This window comes from Hippopotamus amphibius, chromosome 17 (genome assembly GCF_030028045.1).
Source record: "Hippopotamus amphibius kiboko isolate mHipAmp2 chromosome 17, mHipAmp2.hap2, whole genome shotgun sequence".
Taxonomy (NCBI): Eukaryota; Metazoa; Chordata; class Mammalia; order Artiodactyla; family Hippopotamidae; genus Hippopotamus; species Hippopotamus amphibius.
The window spans coordinates 16,310,977-16,333,913 of record NC_080202.1 but is presented as its reverse complement, the minus strand read 5'-3'; the positions used below and the strand labels follow the sequence as shown (position 1 = coordinate 16,333,913).

Here is a 22,937-nt window from a genome sequence, read left to right as displayed (position 1 = left end):
AAGCAGGTTCCTAACACTGTGGCCTTGCAGTGCCCTGCCAGCGCCCTCTGTTGACAAAAGCTAACCATCGAAGGAGAAAGGTGAACAGGTCTGGCTTAGGTATCACAGAGCAGCAGGAAGGGAGGCTTTGATCTGAGAGGCCACACTCTTCCTGCCTTTCTCCTCCTTTTTCCCTTCCCCTCACTTTCCTTTTAATTGGCACTGATATAGTGTTGAAGTTGATTGATTTATTGAACCAAGGTCAAGAATTTCTGTTTAGAATTTTTTTTAATCAGATGACTTTCATTCTTTCCATGTATTTTTCTGTAGAAAGAAGGAATTAAGTTGCATTTTTACTTCTCTGGGGTTTAAAATCACTTTGTTTTAATATTTTTCCCTAAGAGTCAGTGACCCAGTCAGTCAGGTGTTTTAATACCTTTCAGGTGCAAGTTATTCATTATTCTGGGCCCCAAGGAAGCAAAATGCCACACAGCCCCCTCAGGTCTATAATCTAGTTGGCAACATTAGACAGCCGTGTGAAATCACTGACAAAACAGGTCTGTGAACAAGTGCTAAATGATTATCAATTAAAACTTGACAAAAGAATGCTTATGAGGCTCATTCAAAATAGGTCCCCACTTAAAACCACCTTATTTTGAGCAGCTACTTTTAAATGGATAATTATGCATCCTTTAAGGCTATTTTCCCGATTGATTATAGGCATTATTATTTATAATAGCTACCATTTATATTATGAAGTAGGCACTGTGGAAAGCACTTTACATATATTACCTCATTTATTCCTCACAATAGCCTATGAGGTGGATAGCATCCCTTTCCATAAGAGGAAAGATGAAAGAATTTGCTCGATGTCATACAGCTGGTAAATGGCGTGTCGCTTTCAAGCCCACTTACTGGCCACTGTACCATATCACCTCACTATAGATACAGATCCTTACACGAACAATTTAGAACAAATGCACCCTTAGAGAAGTGAAAAGAAACAAAAATCCAGGAATGGACTTCTCAGTTTTTTTTAAAGGAAGAGGGGAAAACAGGCAGCAGTGAATCGCCCTGTTGCCTTTTGTGGCGCTACCACCGGTTCACCGTGTCTCGTTCTCTTCCAGTTCCACTGTTGCTCAACCATCTGAGATGCCCCCATCTCCTCTGGTGTGGGAGTGACGGTGGAAGATAATGTACTACTGAAGATGTGATGTAGCTTTCCACTGGAGTCTGGGATTTGCAATTCTGGAGGTTAATCATGCTTGTACTGTAATTTTACTAATGAAGTTTTAAATTAACAACCACTACTTGTATGATATGAATAATATTTAGAAATGTTACTAGACTTTTAATCTTGTAAAGTGGTTGTGCTTTTAGAAGAAAAATATTTTACCCAGAGTTGCACATGTTTTATGAATTTAGTGCAGCTGTTATGGCTCACCTCAGAACAAAAGAGAATTGAACCAAATTTGGGAGTTTGGGGTTTTGTGTTTTTTGTTTTGTTTTTCTTTTTTAAAATGAAGTGAGATTGTTCACACACACACACACACACACACACACAAAGGACAGTCATACATTTTGATATTTGAGCCATTCCTGAAAATTTGGGGTTTTCTAAAATGAAAGAATCTAGAACCCTTGCCTGCGACCAATCATGGAGCCACGTGAGCTGATCGTGGCTGCACCTCGGGAGGGGGGTGGGGGGAGGGGCATGCCACCTAATGATCACGCCCTATAATTAGCTTCTCATTAGAGCCGTGACGGTGATGTGTGCTGTCTAAAATCCAATGTTGTGGGTAGAGAGAATGAGTTTGTGACTAGGAGAGACTAAACTTTTGTTTTCCTTACCCAGTATAAATATATATATATATTTAATCTATTTTTATTAGAAGTTTTTCTGCTCTTTCTTACATAAAAGAACCCCCAAGCATGCATCTTTCATGTGTGTAAATAATTCATTTCTGGGCTAATTTCAAAAGAATCCCAACATTGCTGTATAGAGAGAGAACTAGCTTGCACATTTTAGGTCTGTGAAATTTTGTGAGACTTTTCCTGCACTGGACAGTAAAAAAATAAAAGACAAAAACAAATTTTAAAAAAATGTTAAGCCACAAAAAAGGCACATAGGGAATTATGTCAAATGTGTTTGTGTCCTTAGGCAAAGCTGTGGGAGTCTTGAAATGTCACAGTAGTAAATAACTTATTACTTTTTGACAAATTCTTTTTTCTGTTGGAACACTGAATTCTTCTGTGCATATGTATATATGAATACAAATTGAAGGCCTCTACCTCCTGGAGTTATACAACTTGGCTTGTTTACCTCCACATGCTGATGACTATTTTTTTTTTAAGTTCAGTGTGGAGACTTGAAACTTGAATGTCCCTTCCAACTTTTATATTAAAAATAAAAAGACAAGAAAATTGAAGATCGTTTTTCACCTGTACAAGGAATACTAACGGATCGTCTTAAAATTGGTCTAGGAAAAACCCTGGTGTGTGTTATGGACAATTAACTGTTAAAGTTATTGTAAGTTATCTGTATTTAGCAGAGTATTTTCATCTTGAGTGATCTGAGCTGAATTTGAAGACTATTAATAAGTTATGTTTGGAAGTTTTAACTTCAATGAAGTAATTATTTGCTGTGAAAGAAACAAACATTGAATTACTAAACAAAGATGGTGCAATATCTTTGTTTTTTTTTTATGAGGCTCCTGAGAATCAACCCAACTGAAGCATTTCAATTCACTTGAATGAGAAACGTGTTTAGTATCAAAAGAGCCCAAGAAGACACTGGTGTGAAAGGTACAATCTCAGAGGTTGGTCAATTACCGTGGCACACTTACTGGTCACTTTGTACAATGTAGATTTGAAGTACAGTGGTGAAAACATTAAATGTGACATTTGAAAAAGATGTGTCATCTGTTTTATTTGTTCCCTTCCTTTTCTCTTCAGTACCGCTTGTATCCTAAATTTGCAAAGTTTTGAGACATTACCTATTTATATTTCCATTTCAATCTTTGAGGAAATTAGTTGTGGGTTGTTTTTGTTTTGGTTTGGTTTTTGGTTTTTTTTTTAAGCTCAGAGACTTTAGATTGCCAAAAACATATTGGAAACTTACTTAAGTGACGTCAAAGATACTCTGATTTAAATATGTGCAATTTGAAAGTCTTTCCAGACTTCAGAGTCTAATCCAGTGGTTTTCAAAAATTTTTAAGCAAAAAATCCTGTTTTCATGTGAATTCAAACTCCAATATAATGGAATCCATTATGTTAAACAAAAGTGGACTGCTCTGGATGCAGCAGAATGCTAAGGGGGCTTGGGCCCTCCCTCCTCTTCCTTTCTGCCGCCTTCCCCTGGCACCCCCTTAAAGGTACCTCTTGCTAAAGAAGTCCCAGCAGGGTGGTGGTGCGATTAAGGCCTGATACCAGACTGCCTAACTTCAGAACACTTTCCCTGAGACTGGATAAAGCAACATTACTCTTGGGGTTGTAGGTGGCATGTGTACTTCTCCCCATCTTTTCTTTTAATTTTATTTATATGGCTGCATTGGGTCTTCATTGCTGCGCGCCGGCTTTCTCTAGTTGTCACAAGCAGGGGCTCCTCTTCCTTGCAGGGCGCTGGCTTCTCACTGCAGTGGCTTCTGTTGTTGCAGAGCTCGGGCTCTAGGCACGTGGGCTTCCGTAGTTGTGGCATGTGGGCTCAGTAGCTGTGGCATGCGGGCTTAGTTGCTCCGCGGCATGTGGGATCTTCCTGGACCAGGGCTCGAACCCTTGTGCCCTGCATTAGCAGGTGGATTTTTTTTTTTAAGCTCTTTATTGGAATATAATTGCTTTACAGTGTTGTGCCAGTTTTTGCTGTACCACAAAGTGTATCAGCTGTATTTATACATATATCCCCATATCCCCTCCCTCCCGCAACTCCCTCGCACCTTCCCTATCCCAGCCCTTTAAGTCATCACCCATCATCACGTTGATCTCCCTGTGTTATGCAGAAGCTTCCCACTAGCTATCTATTTTACAGTTGGTAGTATATATATGTCAGCGCTACTCTCTCACTTCGTCCCGGCTACACACACACACCCCCACACCCCCGTGTCCTCAAGTCTGTTCTCTACATCTGCATCTTTATTCTTGCCCTGTCACTGGGTTCATCAGTACCATTTTTTGGCAGGCGGATTCTTAACCACTGCACCACCAGGGAAGTCCCTCTCCATCTTTTCTTGATTTAGCAAAATGAATGAACTTTTTTTCCAGAGGTGGGGGGAGCTGACTGTTCTAACTCATATAAATCAATACAAACACAACTATTAGTTTATTTATCCAACAAATTTTTGAAAACCTACTAAGTGCAATAATTACTTACAAGGAAGCCTTGTTAATATCAATAATGCTTAAATAGGAAAACTAGTTTTCATCACAAGAGAACATTAAGAAATAACTGCACATACAACACTTTGGAACTAAACTTCTTCACAGATAAATAGTAGAGAAAACTTGTTGACCTGTTCCCACTAGAACCTGGTCACCTAACCAGGGGATTTGTGCCGTATTTTTTAATTTAAAATTGTTCAACTTGAGGATGAAAGATGCCTTAGAGGACTGGGACAGGGAGGGGGGGACTCGAGGGGGGGGGGGAGTCGAGGGAGGGAGGGAATACGGGGATATGTGTATAAAAACAGATGATTGAACTTGGTGTACCCCCAAAAAAATAATAAATAAAATTAAAACCAAAAAAAAAATTGTTGATAATTGCAAAAATGTGGCATTTCTACAGCCAGTAGTCAGTATGGACAGATAAGTCAGGGTTGTAAGCAGCTGAAATTTCTTTGCAATTTAAATAAAAGAATCGAGAAGATGGAGATATCTTGAGATGGCTCATAAAGTTTGGAATTTCGATTTTGTTTTTCCTCTGTGGTAAGTCATTTTAAATATTACTTTCATATTAAAATTAAAGTATAGGGACTTCCCTGGTGGCACAGTGGTTAAGAATCCGCCTGCCAATGCAGGGGACACGGGTTGGAGCTCTGGTCTGGGAAGATCCCACATGCCTCGGAGCAACTAAGCCCATGCGCCACAACTACTGAGCCCAAGTGCCACAACTACTGAAGCCCACAGGCCTAGAGCCCATGCTTCACAGGAGAAGCCACCACAATGAGAAGCCCGTGAACTGCAACAAAGAGCTGCCCCCAGTTCGCTTCAACTAGAGAAAGCCCGCACGCAGCAACGAAGACCCAATGCAGCCAATAAAAAATTAAATTTATTTTTTAATAAAGAGACGACATCCTTGTTTTTAAATTAATTAATTACTTAAAATATATTAAAGAAGAGAATGCAATACTTGCATGGATTTTTAAATTAAGATAGCTTTGCGAGGTGCTGTTTTCTACGTGCTCTAGTAATGTCTAGATAGCACAGTAGTAAATGGGCACGTTTAGAGTCTTCCCTGCAGTAACTCTCCAACCCTCCTTCCTTAAATGGTCTTTCCTTGGTTTCTGAAACACACCTCTGTTTTTCTCTTTTAGGGGCCACAGCTCTCCCTGATAGGCTCCTTCCTCTGCTTAATCCTCACACATTTGTGTTCTCTGAACTAGGGATCAATCCTGGATTTTCATCCTACTCTAAAGCCCAGGGTTCTTGCCTTGGCTGCTTGATAGTATCACCTGGAGAACTTTCAGACATTTCAAAGCCACACCCCAAAATCTCTGGCGGCAAGGTCAGGCATCAGTTTTGTGGTTTTGTTTGTTAAGTCCTCCAATGTGAAGCCAAGATCCACTACTAGACACTCTCCCTTGTGACCTCATCTACCCTCATGGCTTCATTTATTAGTTAAGAGAATGACCCCACATCTTTTACCATTATACCCAGATTTTTCTAGTAGGTGTCTGTTAGAAATTTCTACTTGGGTATCTTATAGACACCTCAACCATGTCAAAAATGAAATTGATTTCTCCCCCCGACCATTTTATTATTAAATCATTCTCACTTCGCCACTAGTTCTTTTTTCTCCCCTTCCTAGACTAGCAAAATAGCTGAGGCTTAACCCGCTAGGGCCACCCTTAGCATTTCATGAGAAATTGTGGAAGGGAAGGGACTTGCTTGGGGGTGAGGGGGACAGAGCTGTGCACTGAGCCGGGCTCTTCATATTAGATTAGGACCAGTGCCAGGGTGGTGCTCCTGACAGCATCACTAGGCTTTTTTGTTTCAGCAGGTGAGACGGAAGAGAATGACTCCGGTTACAGTGCTCTATCTGCTCCCTACATCTCATCCCTGGACCTGGGCTTCACCATCCACCCACTTGCATAAGCCTGAAATCAGAGTCCTCCTCACTCCCATCTCAGCTCCAGAATTCATGCATATTTTACATTCCATTCTTTAATGTACTTTTATCTCAGTGTTTTTTTTTTAATAAATCTATTTATTTTATTTATTGGCTGTGCTGGGTCTTCGTTGCTGCACACAGGCTTTCTCTAGTTGCTGCGAGCGGGAGCTACTCTTCATTGTGGTGCGCAGGCTCCTCATTGTAGTGGCTTCTCTTGTTTTGGAGCACAGGCTCTAGGCACATGGGCTTCAATAGTTGCGGCACATGGGCTCAATAGTTGTGGCTCACAGGCTCTAGAGCACAGGCTTAATTGTTGTGGCGCATGGGCTTAGTTGCTCCGTGGCATGTGAAATCTTCCCAGGGCAGGGCTCAAACCCGTGTCCCCTGTATTGGCAAGCAGATTCTTTACCACTGCGCCACCTAGGAAGTCCTATCTCAATGTTTTAAATGACACACCATAAAGGAAAAAACAAAGTAAAAATTTTCCAGTAAATAAGTTAAATGTTAATCTTGTTTTCCATTTTGGAAATCAGGGCTGAATTGAGACTAATACTACTCGCTGATTTAACATCCAGTTTTTCCTCTCAGAGGAACAATTTTCCCCAAGGTAAGCCATTGCTCATATGTGTAGTAGTACATGTTTTCTCAGTCATTTTTCATTTAAAGACAAGTTATTCAAACCACATTTTGTTTAAAAACTAACCATTTTTTCCATCCCACTAGACACACTGACAAAAATCAAGAGGCATTTAGCTATATAAGCTTCCTCACTTTTGCCAGATTCAGTTGTGGTGCTGTCTAGTCATTTGTATACCTTTTTTCATTCTATACTATTTACCAAAACTCATCATTCAATAATTTTACCAGCAAGGGCCTTAAAAGTTGACGTCTTTGGGCTTCGCTGGTGGTACTGGTTAAGAATTCTCCTGCCAATGCAGGGGACATGGGTTTGAGCCCTGGTCCGGGAAGATCCCACATGCCACAGAGCAACTAAGCCCATGTGCCACAACTACTGAGCCTGCGCTCTAAAGCCCACAAGCCACAACTATTGAGCCCACATGCCACAACTACCAAAGCCTGTGTGCCTAGAGCCCGAGCTCTGCAACAAGAGAAGCCACCACAATGAGAAGCCCGCTCACCACAACGAAGAGTAGCCCCCACTCTCCACAACTAGAGAAAGCCAGCATGCAGCAATGAAGACCCAACACAGCCAATTAATTAAAAAGAATTAAGGGGAAAAACTCAAAAGAAAAGTTAATGTTTTCATATACATCATCACACAGATTACAAATAAAAACCACTGGAATGAACAAATCATTAATATCCATGCTTTTTCATCTAACTATCAAGAATCAGGTTAAGAGACTTCCCCGGTGTTGCAGTGGTTAAGAATCCTGTTGCCAATGCAGGGGACATGGGTTCAGTCCCTGGGCCAGGAAGATCCCACATGCCATGGAGCAACTAAGCCTGTGCACCACAACTACTGAGCCTGTGCTCTAGAGCCCGAGAGCCACAACTGCTGAGCCCTCGGGCTGCAACTACTGAAGCCCATGCACCTAGAGCCCATGCTCTGCAACAAGAGAAGCCACCACAATGAGAAGCCCATGCACCACAGCAAAGAGTAGCGCCCACTCATCACAACTAGAGAAAGCCCTTGCGCAGCAATGAAGACCCAATGCAGCCTAAATAAATAAATCTTTTTTTTTTTAAATCAGGTTAAGCTGAGTTTTGCAACCAGTTGTGTACATGTATCTTTTTGAGTACAGCAAAAATATTTGAACTTTTACTTCCAGCAATATAGATGATTAGATATTCTAAAACAACAAACTATATATGGAAAACAGTATGAGGTTCCTTAAAAAACTAAAAATAGTTACCATGTGATCCAGCAATCCCACTCCTGGGCATATATCCAGAAAAGACGAAAGCACTAATTCAAAAAAATACATGCACCCCAATGTTCATAGCACTATTTACAATAGCCAAGACATGGAAGCAACCTAAGCATCCATCAACAGATAAACTGATAAAGAAGATGTGGTATATACATACAATAGAATATTACTTAGCCATAAAAAAGAATGAAATACCATTTGCAGCAACATGAATGAACCTACAGATTATCATACAGTGAAGTAGGTCAGAGAAAGACATATCACTTACATGTAGAATCTAAAAAGAGTACAAATGAACTTATTTACAAAACAGACTCAGACATAGAAAACAAATACATGGTAAGGGGAATGGTGGGGGGAGGAATAAATTGGGAGTATGGGATTAACAGGTGCACACTACTGTATATAAAATAAACAAGGATTTACTGTATAGCACAGGAAGCTATATTCATATCTTCTAATAAACTAATGGAAAGAAATTCTTATGTGTGTGTGTGTTTGTTACACCCTCAGCTCCTGGTGGGAAAAAAGTCCTCCACAAGAATTTTGTTTGTTTTGTTTTTGTTTTGTTTTTTGTTTTGTTTTGGGGGGGTTGTTTGTTTTGACTTTTTAAAATTGATTTTATTCTTTGTGGTGGTTTTAAGTTCACAACAAAATTGAGCAGAAAGTACAGAGTTTCCACATACCCCACACACAGTACATGTGTATGCCTACCCCTGTATCAACATTCTGCACCAGAGTGTATATTTGTTACAATCAGTGAACCTGCATTGATACATCGTTACTACTCAAAGTCCATAGTTTACATTAGGGTTCACTTTTGGTGTTATATATTTTGTAGATTTTGACAAATGTCTGCAGGCATGTATCTACCATTTTAGTATCATCCAGAATGCCCTAAAAATCTTCTCTTCTCTGCCTATGCATCTCTTCCCTCCTCCCAAACTCTGGCAACCACTGATTTTTTACTACCTCTACAGTTTTACCTTCTCCAGAATGTCATATAGTTGGAATCACACAGTATATAGACTTTTCAGATTGGCTTCTTTCTCTTAGTAATATGCAATTAAGGTTCTTCCATCCTCCACAAGAATTTTAAACCAGAAGTGTGCCCTTACATGTCATTAGACTTCAGATTTATGCTTACCGTCAAGGCTTAGGAAACTCAAACCAAGGTATATTAACTTAAAAGTGGCCCTCAGTTGGTAGTGCCCTGGGGTGTCTGGCAAAAGCAAACATAGATGCTCTTTTGAGGGAAATGCATCCTTAACTGGGACCCCAGAGGATTCTGATAGACAAAGCCCACCCAAATATGAACTCACATATCAGTCCAAATTACAAAGCACAGGGAAATAAGCCACTATATATGAGACAATTACAAACCAAGTACTTCAAATACTGTAAGCATTGGATGCAGAATACAAAATGATTATGCTTAAGAATATTTTTAAAAATGAAGGTATCCAAAAGCCAAGAAAAGGACTAAAAGTCAATGAAATATAACCAGGCAAATTTGAAAAGTAATCAACTCATACGAATGAAAAAAAAAAAAGTCATTGAAAGTAAAAATAAGCAGCATATTGAACACAACCAAAGGAAAACCAAAACTTGTGAAAATGTACCCAATATACATTGCCTCATGTACAGCAGAAATAACACAAATGCACAGAAAATAATAAGAGATATTGAGACTTAGGGGATAGAGTGAAAATGATCGAATCTATATAAAATTGGAGTTCCAAAGATAAAAGGATAGGACTTCCCTGGTAGCACAGTAGTTAAGAATCTGCCTGCCGATGCAGGGGACATGAGTTCAAGCCCTGGTCTGGGAAGATCCCACATACCGCAGAGCAACTAAGCCCATGCACCACAACTGCTGAGCCCTCGAGCCACAACTACTGAAGCCCATGTGCCTAAAGCCCATGCTCCACAACCAGAGAAGCCGCCACAATGAGAAGCATACAAAACTGCAACTAAGAGTAGCCCCCACTCTCCACAACTAGAGAAAGCCCATGCACAGCAACGAAGACCCAACACAGCCAAAAATAAATAAAATAAATTTTAAAAAAAAACTATGAGATACAAAAAAAAAAGATAAAAGGATACAAGAAGGGCAATATTAAATAATAGCTGAAATTTTCTTAGATTTTATCATAGGAATCGTTGAATTTAGGAAGGATAGACAACTTAGTGAAACTGCAGAGTGACAAAGAGGAGGTCTTAAATGTAACAAAAAAAACATTGCCTGAACAGAATAACAGTGAAACTTAACAGCAACAACTGATGCTAGAAGACAACTAAATGATGTAGCCAAAGTTTTGATAGAAAATTCACCTAGAATTATAAACTAACATTTAGTGCAAAAACAAAGATCTTTTCAGAAAATGAATTGTTTACTGTCAATAGATCCTCACCAAAGGCAATTTTAAAGGATATACTTCAAGAAGAAAGGATAACTACAAGCAGATCTCCAATGCAAGAATGAACAGAGAAACTGGTGAACATGTGGGGGAAGCTAAGCAAACAAAGACTGCATAAAGCAAAAATAATAATCTAGTTAGCAGGAGGATAAAATTAATTAGACAAGCATTCTTTAAACTAGGATACACATACCCCTGAGGATAAATGAAGACTCTCCAGGAGGTGCGTAGGCACATATGTTTTTAAGAGAGTCAACTTTAACTTGTTTTCCGCCATTCACGTTCTCCTTCAGGATGTCTTTTTCCACCTGCCCCATCATGATCACCATTCTCCCACTTTACAAAAGACAGGCATACTTCTCATACATCTTAAATATTACTGTGGCATGATGTCCTTGTATGTAAAAACTTCCTGGGCTACCAAGTAAACAGTTTTTTGTTTTTTTTTTTTAAATGAGGACCTCACCTCTTTCATCTCACTAGTGTCAAATAAAACATCAAACCTGAAAGAGAACACCTTGAAAGTAAAGCAAAGAGAGCATTAGGAAGAAATATTGAAATGGGTAGTACTTTATTTCATTCAGGCAGCAAATTCATAGCACAGCTCTGACTGTCTTGAAATTCAGAAGTGAGGTGCTTTTTATGGAAACACGTATAAAATGAAGCCAGACTTTTTCTCACAGAAAGTAAATCTATTTTGACCACTTGGTTTGCCAATGAGGACTTTCCAATCAGTTTATATGATAATCATTTTTCCACAATTAGAATTAGCTGAAATCTGTAGCTACAAACTTCTGACAAAAATATGTTTAAAGCAAAAGATATCAAAAAATATCATACAGATGTTGGGACTTCCTAGGTGGCACAGTGGTTAAAAATCTGCCTGCCAATGCAGGAGACACAGGTTCCATTCCTGCTCCAGGAAGATCCCACATGCTGCAGAGCAACTAAGCCCATGCGCCACAACTATTGTCTGCACTCTAGAGCCCATGAGCCACAACTATTGAGCCCATGTGCCACGACTACTGAAGCCCGCATGCCTAGAGCCCATGCTCCTCAACAAGAGAAGCCACCACAATGAGGAGCCTGCACACCACAATGAAGAGTAGCCCCCACTTGCTGCAACTAGAGAAAGCCCACATGCAGCAATGAAGAGCCAACACAGCCAGTAAATAAATAAATCATAAATTTATTTTAAAAAAATTTTTTTAAAATATCATACAGATGTTGACAAGAATGTAAGAAACTGGAATGCTTGTGCATTGCTGATAGGAATGCTAAATGGTGCAGCTGCTATAAAAAAGTGTGGCAATTCCTCAAAAAATTAGAATTACCCTTTGATCTAACAATTCCATTTCTGGGTATATACACAAAATAATTTAAAGCAGGGACTCAAACAGGTATTTATTTGTGCACCAATGTTCAAAGCAGCATTATTCACAATAGCCAAAAGGCGGAAACAATCCACATGTCCATCAATGGATGAAGAAACAAAATATGGTATATACATACAATGGAATATCATTCAGGCTTAAAAAAGAAAGAAATGAGATTTTGGCAAGATGGCGGAACAGAAGGATATGGAGCACACCTCCTCACACAAATACATAAAAAATACATCTACATATTTTCACAGAATACCTATTGAATGCTGGCAGAAGATCTCATACAACCAGAGCTGCAAGAAGTATCACGTAACCAGGTAAGATGAAAGAAAGAAAAGGAATCCAGATGGAACCTCCACCCCTGGGAGGGAGCTGTGAAAGAGGAAAGGTTCCCTCAGCCTGGGAACACCCTTTACCAGCTGGGAGATCAGCTGGGACAGATAGGGATCTTCAGAGGCTCAGAGGGGAGTGCAGCAGCCAGACTGCAGCAGGCAGAACAGAGATCAGCACAGGCAGTCCTGGCCACCCTGCTGCACGGGCAGTGGCAACAGCAGTGTACTTTGTGAGCAAGCACAATGAGTGACAGGCAACATCACAGATCACACTTCCTGGCAGACAGCTCTTGCAGAGGAATACTCAGTGGCTCCTCTCCCAGCAAAAGAGCTCCAGTCCTACCGACCTCACACTGCAGCTCAGAAACAGATCTCGGGGCTTCCACTCCAACAAATGGGGAGCAGACCCTACCCTCGACAGGGCTGTGACAATCACAGAGCAAAGAGGAGGCCCTGCTCAACACCCATTGCAGGCTCTCATCACCACAATACTAATCACACCCCCTATCAAGGGAATAACAGCACACACTGAGGAATGATGTGGCAGGCATCCATACTAAAAACAGCCCTTGCACCAAAAATGTCAGACTCATGGAGGCTACACAGGGACACTCTCACAGGAAAACACCCCTTTAAGACCACAGTAGACAACTGTTTCTCCAAAATTCACAGAGTCAGAGAAATATAAGTAAAATGAAGGAGAGGAACCACTCCCAATTAAAAAAACAAGAGAACTGCTCTGAAAGAACAATGAAACAGACCTCTCCAGTCTGCTAGACCCCTCAAAAAGGAGATAATAAAAATACTGAAGGAATTAAGAAAAGCTATCAACAGAAATGCTGATCATTGTAAAAAGGAACTAGAAACTATAAGGAGCTGATTTAAATTAGAAAACATTTGCCAAGATGAAAGCCAAGCTTAAGGCAATAAAGAGCAAACTAAATAATGCAGAAGAGCAAATAAGTGATCTGGAGGATAGAATCATGGAAATCACCCAATAAGAAGAGCAGACAGAAAGACACATGAAAAAATAAATAAATAAAAGCATTATACAACACCTATGGGATAATATAAGGCATGCCAACCTATGCATAATAGGAATCCCAGAAGGAGAAGAAAGAGAAAAGGGGATTGAAAATGTATTTAAAGAAAGTATGGCTGAAAACTTCCCAAACCTAAAGAAGGAAACAGATATCCAGGTACAAGAAGCACAGAGGGTCCCAAACAAGATGAACCCAAATAGACCTATACCAAGATATATTATAAAGAGAGGATTCTAAGGGCAGCAAGAGAAAAACAAAGAGTTAATTACAAGAGTACCCCCATAAGCCTATTAGCTGATTTCTCTACAGAAACATTGCAGGTCAGAAAGGAGTGGCAAGATATATTCAAAGTACTGAAAGGGAAAAACCTGCAACCTAGAATACTCTATCCAACAAGATTATCATTTAGAATAGAAGGAGAGAGAAAGAATTTCTCAGACAAGCAAAAACCAAAAATACAGCAATACTAAACCTATCTTAGAAGAAATATGGAAAGGTCTTCTCTAAATAGAAAAGAAGGAAGAATCTACAGGAAAGAGAAAAATCACAACTGGAAAGTAAATCACTTAAATAAGACAGTACACAGATATTTTTTAAAGTCAAAAAAAATTTGTGAAAGCAATAACTACAATGAGCAGCAAAAGGATAAACATGAAGATGTAAAAGATGACAGCAAAACCATAAAATGTTGAGGAGGGAAGGAGGAAAATGTAGAGTTTTTGTTCTGTTTTTTTTGTTTTAGAATGTGTTTGAGCCTATATAATTACCAATCTAAACCAAGTAGATACAGTACTGGGTTAACATACTTGAAAAACAGGGTAACCACAAATTAAAAACATACGCTAGACTCACAAAAACCAAAGAGAACACAAGCATAATACAAAAGAAAACCATCAAATCACAAAAAGGAAAAAAAAAAAAGAAAGAAACGAAGAAATACAAAATCAAGATTTAAATACAAGGCTTAAAATGGCAATAAATAATTCCTTAAATGTCAATGAACTAAATGCTCCAATCAAAAGACACAGTGGCACATTGGATAATAAAACAAGAGCCTACAATATGCTGCCTACAAGAGACCCACTTTAGAGTGAAGGACACATAGATTGAAAGTGAGGGGATGAAAAAAGATATTTCATACAAGTGGAAATGACAAGAAAGCAGGGGTTGCAATACTCATATCAGACAAAATAATAGACTTTAAAAGAAAGGCCATAAAGAAAGATAAAGAGGACACTATATAATGATAAAAGGATCAATACAAGAAGAGGATATTACACTCATTAACATACATGCACCCAATACAGGAGCATCTAAACACATAAAACAAATACTAGCAGACATAAAGGGAGAAATTGATGGGACTACAATAATAGTAGGAGAACTATCACTGACACTGTAGGAGACTAACACCCCACTGAAATCAATGGACAGTTCTTCCAGACAGAAAATCAATAAGGCAACAGAGATCCTAAATGACACAATAGAACAGTTAGACTTAATTGATATTTTCAGTACATTACATTAAAAAAAAAAAACAGAATACACAATCTTTTCAAGTGCACGTGGAACATTCTCCAGGATAGACCACATACTAGGACACAAAACAAGCCTCAACCAATTTAAGAGGATAGAAATTATTTCAAGCTCTTTTTCTGACCACAACAGCATGAAACCAGAAATCAATCACAGAAAAAGAAACAAGAAAAAAAATAATTACATGGAGACTAAAAAACATGCTACTAAAAAACCAACGGGTCAATGATGAAATCAAAGAGGAAATTTTAAAATACCTTGAGACAAATGACAATGAAAACACAAAGATACAACATCTGTGGGATGCTGCAAAAGCAGTCTTAAGAGGGAAGTTCATAGCGATAAAGGCCTTCCTCAAAAAAACAAGAAAAATCTCAAACAACCTAACCTATCACCTAAAGGAACTACAAAAAGAACAAACAAAACCTAAAGTCAGCAGAAGGAAATAAAAGATCAGAAAGGAAATAAGTAAAATAGAGATTTAAAAAACAATAGAAAAAAATCAATAAAACCAAGAGGTGGTTTTTTTGAAAGGATAAACAAAAAAATCAACAAACTTCTGGCCAGACTCACCAAGAAGAAAAGAGAGAGGACTGAAATAAACAAAATAATGAAACAAAAGAGGAGAAAAAACAACTGATAATGCAGAAATAAAAAAAAATTTTTAAAAACCCATAAGAGAATACTATGAACAATTATATGCCAACAAATTGGACAACCTAGAAGAAATGGACAAGTTTCTAGAAACATACAGCCCATCAAAACTTAATCAAGAAGAAATAGATAATTTGAACAGATGAGTCACTAGAAGCGAAATAGAATCTGTAATTTAAAAAACTCCCTGCAAACAAAAGTCCAGGACCAGATGGCTTCACTGGGGAATTCTACCAGACATACAAATAATAACTTATACTAATCCTTTTCAAACTCTTCCAAAAGACTGAAGAGAAGGGAACACTCTCAAGTCATTCTACGAAGCCAGCAACACCCTGATACCAAAACCAAAGACACTGCCAAAAAAGAAAATTATAAGCTAATATCTTTGATGAATACAGATGCAAAAATTCTTAACAAAATATTAGCAAACTAAATCCACATAAAAAGGGTCATACACCATGACCAAGATGGATTCATCCCAGGGTCACAAGGTCAACATACACAAATCAATGTTGTAGACCATATCAACAAAAGTAAACCCAAAAACCACAAGATCAGGAATTCCCTGGCAGTCCAGTGGTTGGAATTCAGCACTTTGACTGCCAGTGGCTCAGGTTCAATCCCTGGTTAGGGAACTAGCATCCTGCATGCAGCACAGTATGGCCAAAAAACCCCAAAAATAAACAAACAAAAAAACACCCAAAAACAAAAACAAAACACACACACACACACACACACACACACACACACACACACAAGATCATCTCAATACATGCAGGAAAAGCATTTGACAAAATTCAACATTCATTCATTTTAAAAAGTCTTACCAAAGTTGGTGTAAAGGGAACATATCTCAACATAATAAAAGCTATTTATGGCAAACCCACAGCCAACATAATACTCAATGGTAAAAAACTGAAAGCCTTCCTGCTAAAATCTGGAACAAGACAAGGATGCCCACCTCTCACCACTTCTATTCAACATAGTACTGGAAGTCCTAGCCACAGCAGTCAGACAAGAAGAAAATAAAAGATATTCAAATTGGAAAGGAAGAGGTAATTATATGCAAATGACATGATACTGTATATAGAAAACCCTAAAGACTCCACATAAAAACTACTAGAACTGAAAACAAATTCAGCAAGGTAGCAGGATACAAGATTAACATACAGAAATCGGTTGCATTTCTTTTTTTTTTTTTAACTTTATTTATTTTATTGGCTGCGTTGGGTCTTTTTTTGCTGTGCACAGGCTTTCTTTAGTTGTGGTGAGTGGGGGCTACTCTTCGTTGTGGTGCGTGGGCTCCTTATTGCCGTGGCTTCTCTTGTTGCAGAGCATGAGCTTTAGGCGCGTGGGCTTCAGTAGTTGCAGCACATGGGCTCAGTAGTTGTGGCTCACAGGCTCTAAAGCACAGGCTCAATAGTTGTGGTGAACGGGCTTAGTTGCTCTGCGGCATATGGGAATCTTCCTGGACCAGGGCTCAAACCCATGTCCCCTGCACTGGCAGGCAGATTCTTAACCACTGCGCCACCCAGGAAGCCCCCAGTTGCATTTCTTTACACTAACAATGAAATATCAGAAAAGGTAAGTTAAAAAAAAAAATCCCTTTTAAAATCACTTCAGGGACTTCCCTGGTGGTCCAGCAGTTAACATGCTTCACTGCCAATTCAGGGGGCCTGGGTTTGATCCCTGGTCAAGGAACTATATCCCCCATGCTGCAATTAAAGACCCAGCACAGCCAAATAAATAAATAATACTTTTTAAAAATCGCATCAAAAAAAAAAAAAACTTAAGAATAAACCTCACCAAGAGGTGAAAGACTTATATACTGAAAACTATACAATATTGATAAAGGAAATTGAAGATGATTTAAAGAAATGGAAAAATATCCCACATTCTTGGATCAGAAGAATTAATATTGTTAAAATGGCCATACTGAAGTGGGTTCAGCCTCACATCACCAGGGCAGCTTTCTTGGGTCACACTCACCACTGCTCGTCCACTCCCAACTCAGAACCAGAAAGGCCCCCTTGGGCCATGGCTCTGCCTGGGCACACACTCCCCTCCTGCCTGGACCCTCCCTCTGGTGTCCCCGACAGGCACCAGGAATTCCCACCCACCTGGGGCAGGCTGTCTCCTCTGTCCTGGGGTCGGGGGCGGGGGGGGGGGTGCCTTCATGATGTCAGGTGAAAGAAACAAGAGGTGCCCGTGGGGCCTCCCTCTTGCAGCACAGCAGCCAGCACCCACCTACTGACCTTGTTGCTCTAGATGGGCCCAGCGGGGGCTCAGGGGCCTGCAGCCTCTCCTGGTTCTCATCTCATCCCAGCAGTGTCCAGTGTCCATGGGGGAGTCGCTAAGCAACTCTGTGCTGGCTGCAGAGAGAGGACACTTGTTCACACGGCCCTCCCAGGGCACGGGGCTCTCCCGGGCATGTACCTCCCAGGATATGGAGCTCACCTGGGCAGGCACCCAGCAGCCCATGGGGCTCACATGGGCAAACCCTCCCAGAGCACAGGGTCCACCTGGGCAAGCACCCTGGCAGGGCTGGGCACACAGGAAGTGTGCACACAGCCCTCATTACAGAGTACCCCCAGTCCCCCCTGTTGGTCAGAGCTAACCCTGAGCAGCTCATAGAAGGACCTGAACTAACAAACTTCACTCTGTGCAGCCTCCCTCCACTGGCTCTTCCAGAGGCTTCCACTGCATCCGGGCACCAGGCCTCTGTCTCCACCCACCACCCCTCCTCTCCCTGATTCCTAGATCCCTCTCGTGAGAAGATGGTCTTCTTGTAGTTGCCTCCCACTCGTCGGCCAATTAAAATGATTAGAAAACAAGCCAGAGCTGCAGCCCCATAGCCATCCTGACCCTCAGGCCCCCACACCTGTTCCTTGGACCTGGCTGGTGTAGCAAGGCCCGTTTTCGGCAACTATGAGCCCCTGATGGGTGAGGATTAGCCAACCTGGGCAGCCTGACTCAGCTGGCCAGCTCTTCCCAGATGTGCCTGGATCGAGGTCTGGAAACATCCCTCCAGGCAGCAAGAGCACCTGCAGGTAGGTGCTCCTCAGGCCACGCTCCCTGCCCTATCAGTGGCTGTGGGGCAGGGCTGGCAGTTGGGAGTGAGAGGCCATGGCCGTGCAGGTGGCCCAGTCTGAGTGGGCCTCTGCTGGACCTTCTGCGGGAGTTGCTAGGCTGCTACCTACTAAGGAAGAGGCACCTGCTGTTGTACGTTCTCCCCAGACAGAGGTGAAGAAGCAAGAAAAAAGGCAATGGGGGCCAGGAGAGGAGGGGTAGCTCAGGTAGGTAAATGAAAACTTCCAGAAGAGCACCCAGGCCAGGACCATCCCATGCAACCTGGAATGCATGCTGCCACTGGTGTGGCTCCAAGCCCTTTCCTCGCCCTGATCCAGGATGCCCTCATCTCAGATCCTTCACTCATTCTGCAAAGACCCTTTTTCCAGATAACGCCCCTTCGTACATTCTAGGTGACACATCTTTTAGGGCCACCATTCAATCACTATGTTTGTATAAAATAACCCTCTCATTTTAGGAGATGGCTGAGGCCTTATATAGACTGGCACCAGCAGCAGCCATATAAGTATGGTTCTGGGGAGAATGAGGACCCTGGAAACACGATGCTGTGGGTCAAGGCCTCTGTGGGATGAGTGGCCAGGCTACTTCCCAGCTTACCTTTTGTATTTTCACCTAGATTGTTGGGGCAGTGTTGGCCTCACCACTGGTTTTGTTTGTTTCTGAGAAGTCAGATTATCAGTCTTTCTGTGTGGCTTCTCGATTGATGGCATATTTGGAAAGGCCTTCCCTATTCTGATAATATAAAAATTGTTATCCCTCAAGTTCTACAACTGTTATGTTTTGGTTTTTGGTTTCCCATCTGTGGTCCAGCTAGGGTGTGTGTGTGTTGTGGCGGGGGGTCGGTGAGATAGGAGGCTTTTTTCCTAGATGAATACCTAATTTTCTCAATACCAGTCGATGAAAGATCCCTCTTTTCCCAACTACCTGCAATATTAATCTACTAATCACATATGCTTTGGGGTCTATTCTGGTGTTTTTATTGTTTTGTTAATCTGTCTGAGAATCCATGCATCAATGCCATCACACTTATGAGATCTTTGAATCAGGAGGCATCTAAGAAGTCACAGGCTAGTTGGCAATATTTTAGTGGCACACGAACCAATGACGCAGCATATGATACATGGTGTCCTTGATTCAACAAAATTGTAATAATTGTGGCTTTAAAATATTGTTTACCTCCTGGTAGGCCTTATCACACCCCACAGGGAATTCCCTGAATGGGTTTTTAATTAGGATTGCATTAGATGATAGACTAATGAGAAGTGGTATGTATATGACATTAAATCTTACCTTTAAGAACATGGTGTGTCTTCACAATGATCCAAGTACTTGTATGTGTGTATATCCCTCAAGAGAATGTTGAAGTTTCTTTTACGTTCATTCTGTAAATACTGGGTGTCTACATTGGAGATGCAGCATAAACACAGCAGACCCAAAATTCCTTCATGAAGATATTCTACTGTCATCTTCCAGTTTGTCTTGCCTTTCACAATTAGATCTACAATTCACTTGGAATCGATTTTTGTTTGATTTCATTCCATCTAGATGGTCAGTTGATTAAGCACCATTTACCGAAAATCTATTTCACTGCTCACCAGTAGTAATACTGTAATAAAGCAAGTGCTCATATATGGGTAGGTATAGATATATTTCAAAGATAGAATCAGCTTTATTTTTCTTCAGTTCACATCTGGAGTTTGTGAGAAAGGAAGGTGCCAAGAATGACGCCATTGTTTGGGCCTGAGAAACAAGAAGAGGCGTCAACTAGCGGGGAAGGCACCTGGAGGAACACAGTTGAGGCAGAAAGCCATGGCTTTGGACGTGGCTGTGGTTGAGACATCTCTTAGATATCACAGTGAAGATGTAGGGTAGGCAGGTGGAGACAAAAGTATCAAATTATATCTCTGAGAACCATTACCTTTACAAAATTAAAATCTTAATGCTTTTTTGCTTTCAACTCTTCTGCTGGAATTAAAAACTGTTTTTTTATTTCCTCAATAATTGGTCATTTCAGTGGCATTAACTACATTCACGATCTTCTGCAACCATCACTACTTTTTCCAAAACTTTGTCATCACCCCAAACAATCACTGTTTCCTGATTCTCCCCTCCTCCTAGTCCCTTGCAACCACTAATCTGTCTCTAAGAATTCTCCTTTTCTAGACATTTGTCCTTACGAATCCAACTTTTTTCACCAAGCATAATGTTTTCAAGGCTTACACATGTTATAGCATATATCATAACTTCATTACTCTTTATGGCTGAGTGATATTCCATTGTAAGTACAATTGACCTTTGAACAATACAGGGGTGAGAAGCGCTGACCCTCCATGCAGTCAAAAATCTGTGGAAACTTTATGGTCAGCCCTCTGCATCCTCAGTTTCACATCCATGAATTAACCACGAATCGTGTAGTAGTATGTATTTATTGGAAAACATCTGAGGGTAGAGGCTTCCTAGGTGGAGCAGCGGTTAAGAATCTGCCTGCCAATGCAGGGTTTGATCCCGGCTCCAGGAAGATCCCACATGCCGCGGAGCAACTAAGCCCGTGTGCCACAACTATTGAGCCTGTGCTTTAGAGCCTGTGAGCCACAACTATTGAGCCCCTGTGTCGCAGCTACTGAAGCCCATGCACCTAGAGCCCATGCTCCGAAACAAGAGAAGCCACGGCAGTGAGCTGCCCCCGCTCGTCGCAACTAGAGAAAGCCCGTGTGCAGCAACAAAGACCCAACACAGACAATAAATTAAAAAACAAAAACAAACAAAAAACATCTGCGTGTAAGTGCACCTATGCAGTTCAAGCCCATGTTGTTCAAGGGTCAACTGTATATAACACATTTTGTTTATCCATTCATCTGCTGATGAACACTTGGTTTGTTTCTACCTTTCTGCTATTGTGAGTACTGCTGCTATGAATATTTATGTATCAATACAAGCATCTGTTTGAATTACCTAGTATACAGGATATATTCAAATTTCTGCAGTTGTCCCCCAAATTTTAAAATTTCATTTATAGTTTTTCTTTTTCCAATTAAGAATCTAGCCTGGATGTCTTGGTACTTGCTTATCTTTTTTTTTTTTTTTTTTTTTTTTTTTTTTAGCATCCTTTAATATAGGAGAGTCCTGCCTTTCCTTTGATGGCATTTGGCATTTATGAAGGTGCAAGGCCAATTGTCATGTAGAATGTCCTACAAAGGTTTGGATTTTTTTTCCTCACGATTAGATTCAGGTTAAATATTTTTAGAAAGACTTATTACAAAGGTGATGTGGTGTACTTCCCACTCCATCAAATCTGGAGACACAAATGTTTGTCCCATTTTTGGTGATACTAAATTTGATCACTTCATCAAGGTTGTGATGGCCAGATCTCTCTATTGTGAAGGCACCTTTTCCCTTTGTAATTAAGTAACCTATGGAGAGAGATTTTGAGACCACATCTTATTGCTCAGTAAATTTCACCCAGTGCCATCTACTGACGATCTCTGCCACAATTATGCATTACATTAGTGGTGGTAATAGTGATTTCCTAATTCTATCATTCTTTCTACACTTCGCTTTTTTTTTTTTAGACCCCAAATAGATTCAGATATATAGTGAAGGACTCATCAAAATTTCTGAGTATGTGAACATACCTTCCGTGAAGGTTCTAAAGCTATCCCTAAAGGAAGTTGTGGCAAAAACTGCTCATGGACGCTGAAATCTCCTCTCCTCCTTCCCTGGTACAAGGCCAGACTACATTCCCAGACCCCAGTGGTAAGATGTGGGCACTCGTCTAAATTCTCTCGGATGGAATGTGCTTGGAAGAGCTGTGTACCACCTCCAGGCCTAGGCCCTAGGATGACTGATACACTGCCTCCATGCCTTCTTTCCACTCCCTCACTAGAACCCGCAGCCACCTGGCCTTGACCATGGAGATGACCATGCCTCAGAGTGGGAGTCAGTACATTACAACTGCCACAGGTCAAATCAGGCCCAACACCTGGTTTTGTGAATAAAGCTTTACTGGAACACAGCCATGTTCATTCATGTACATATTGTCTACAGTTGTCTTCATACAACAAATGGCAGAGTTGAGTAGCTGGGACAGAGATTAGCCCCCAAAGCCTAAAATACTGTCTGCCCTGTTTACAGTGAACGTTTGCCAACCCCTGCTCTACTATATAGTAGGGACTCCATAAATGAGAAATATTAACTTCCATTAAATGGGCCCCTTTACTTCTGCCACCAAATGTATTTGAGACACATCAGTCTTGACAAAAGCCTGACTCTAATACGTCC

The 22,937-nt window shown here is 40.7% G+C and overlaps 1 protein-coding gene across 3 annotated transcripts in view; it reads left to right on the top strand.

Annotated features, from left to right (window-relative positions):
* The window catches only part of NLK (nemo like kinase), a 146,388-nt gene extending 143,495 nt beyond the window's left edge, over positions 1-2,893 (top strand). Inside the window, exons 11-12 of one of the 3 annotated variants that reach the window (XR_009049989.1) lie at positions 1,107-1,233; positions 2,690-2,818. Coding sequence is in view for 2 of the 3 variants with exons in the window: in XM_057715607.1 (XP_057571590.1) it covers positions 1,107-1,161 (55 nt within the window). In the remaining variant the exon portion in view is untranslated. Of the gene's footprint in view, positions 1-1,106 lie in introns of all 3 variants that reach the window. The other 2 variants (XM_057715607.1, XM_057715608.1) reach the window with 2 other exon arrangements.
* The last annotated feature ends 20,044 nt before the right edge of the window (positions 2,894-22,937 follow it).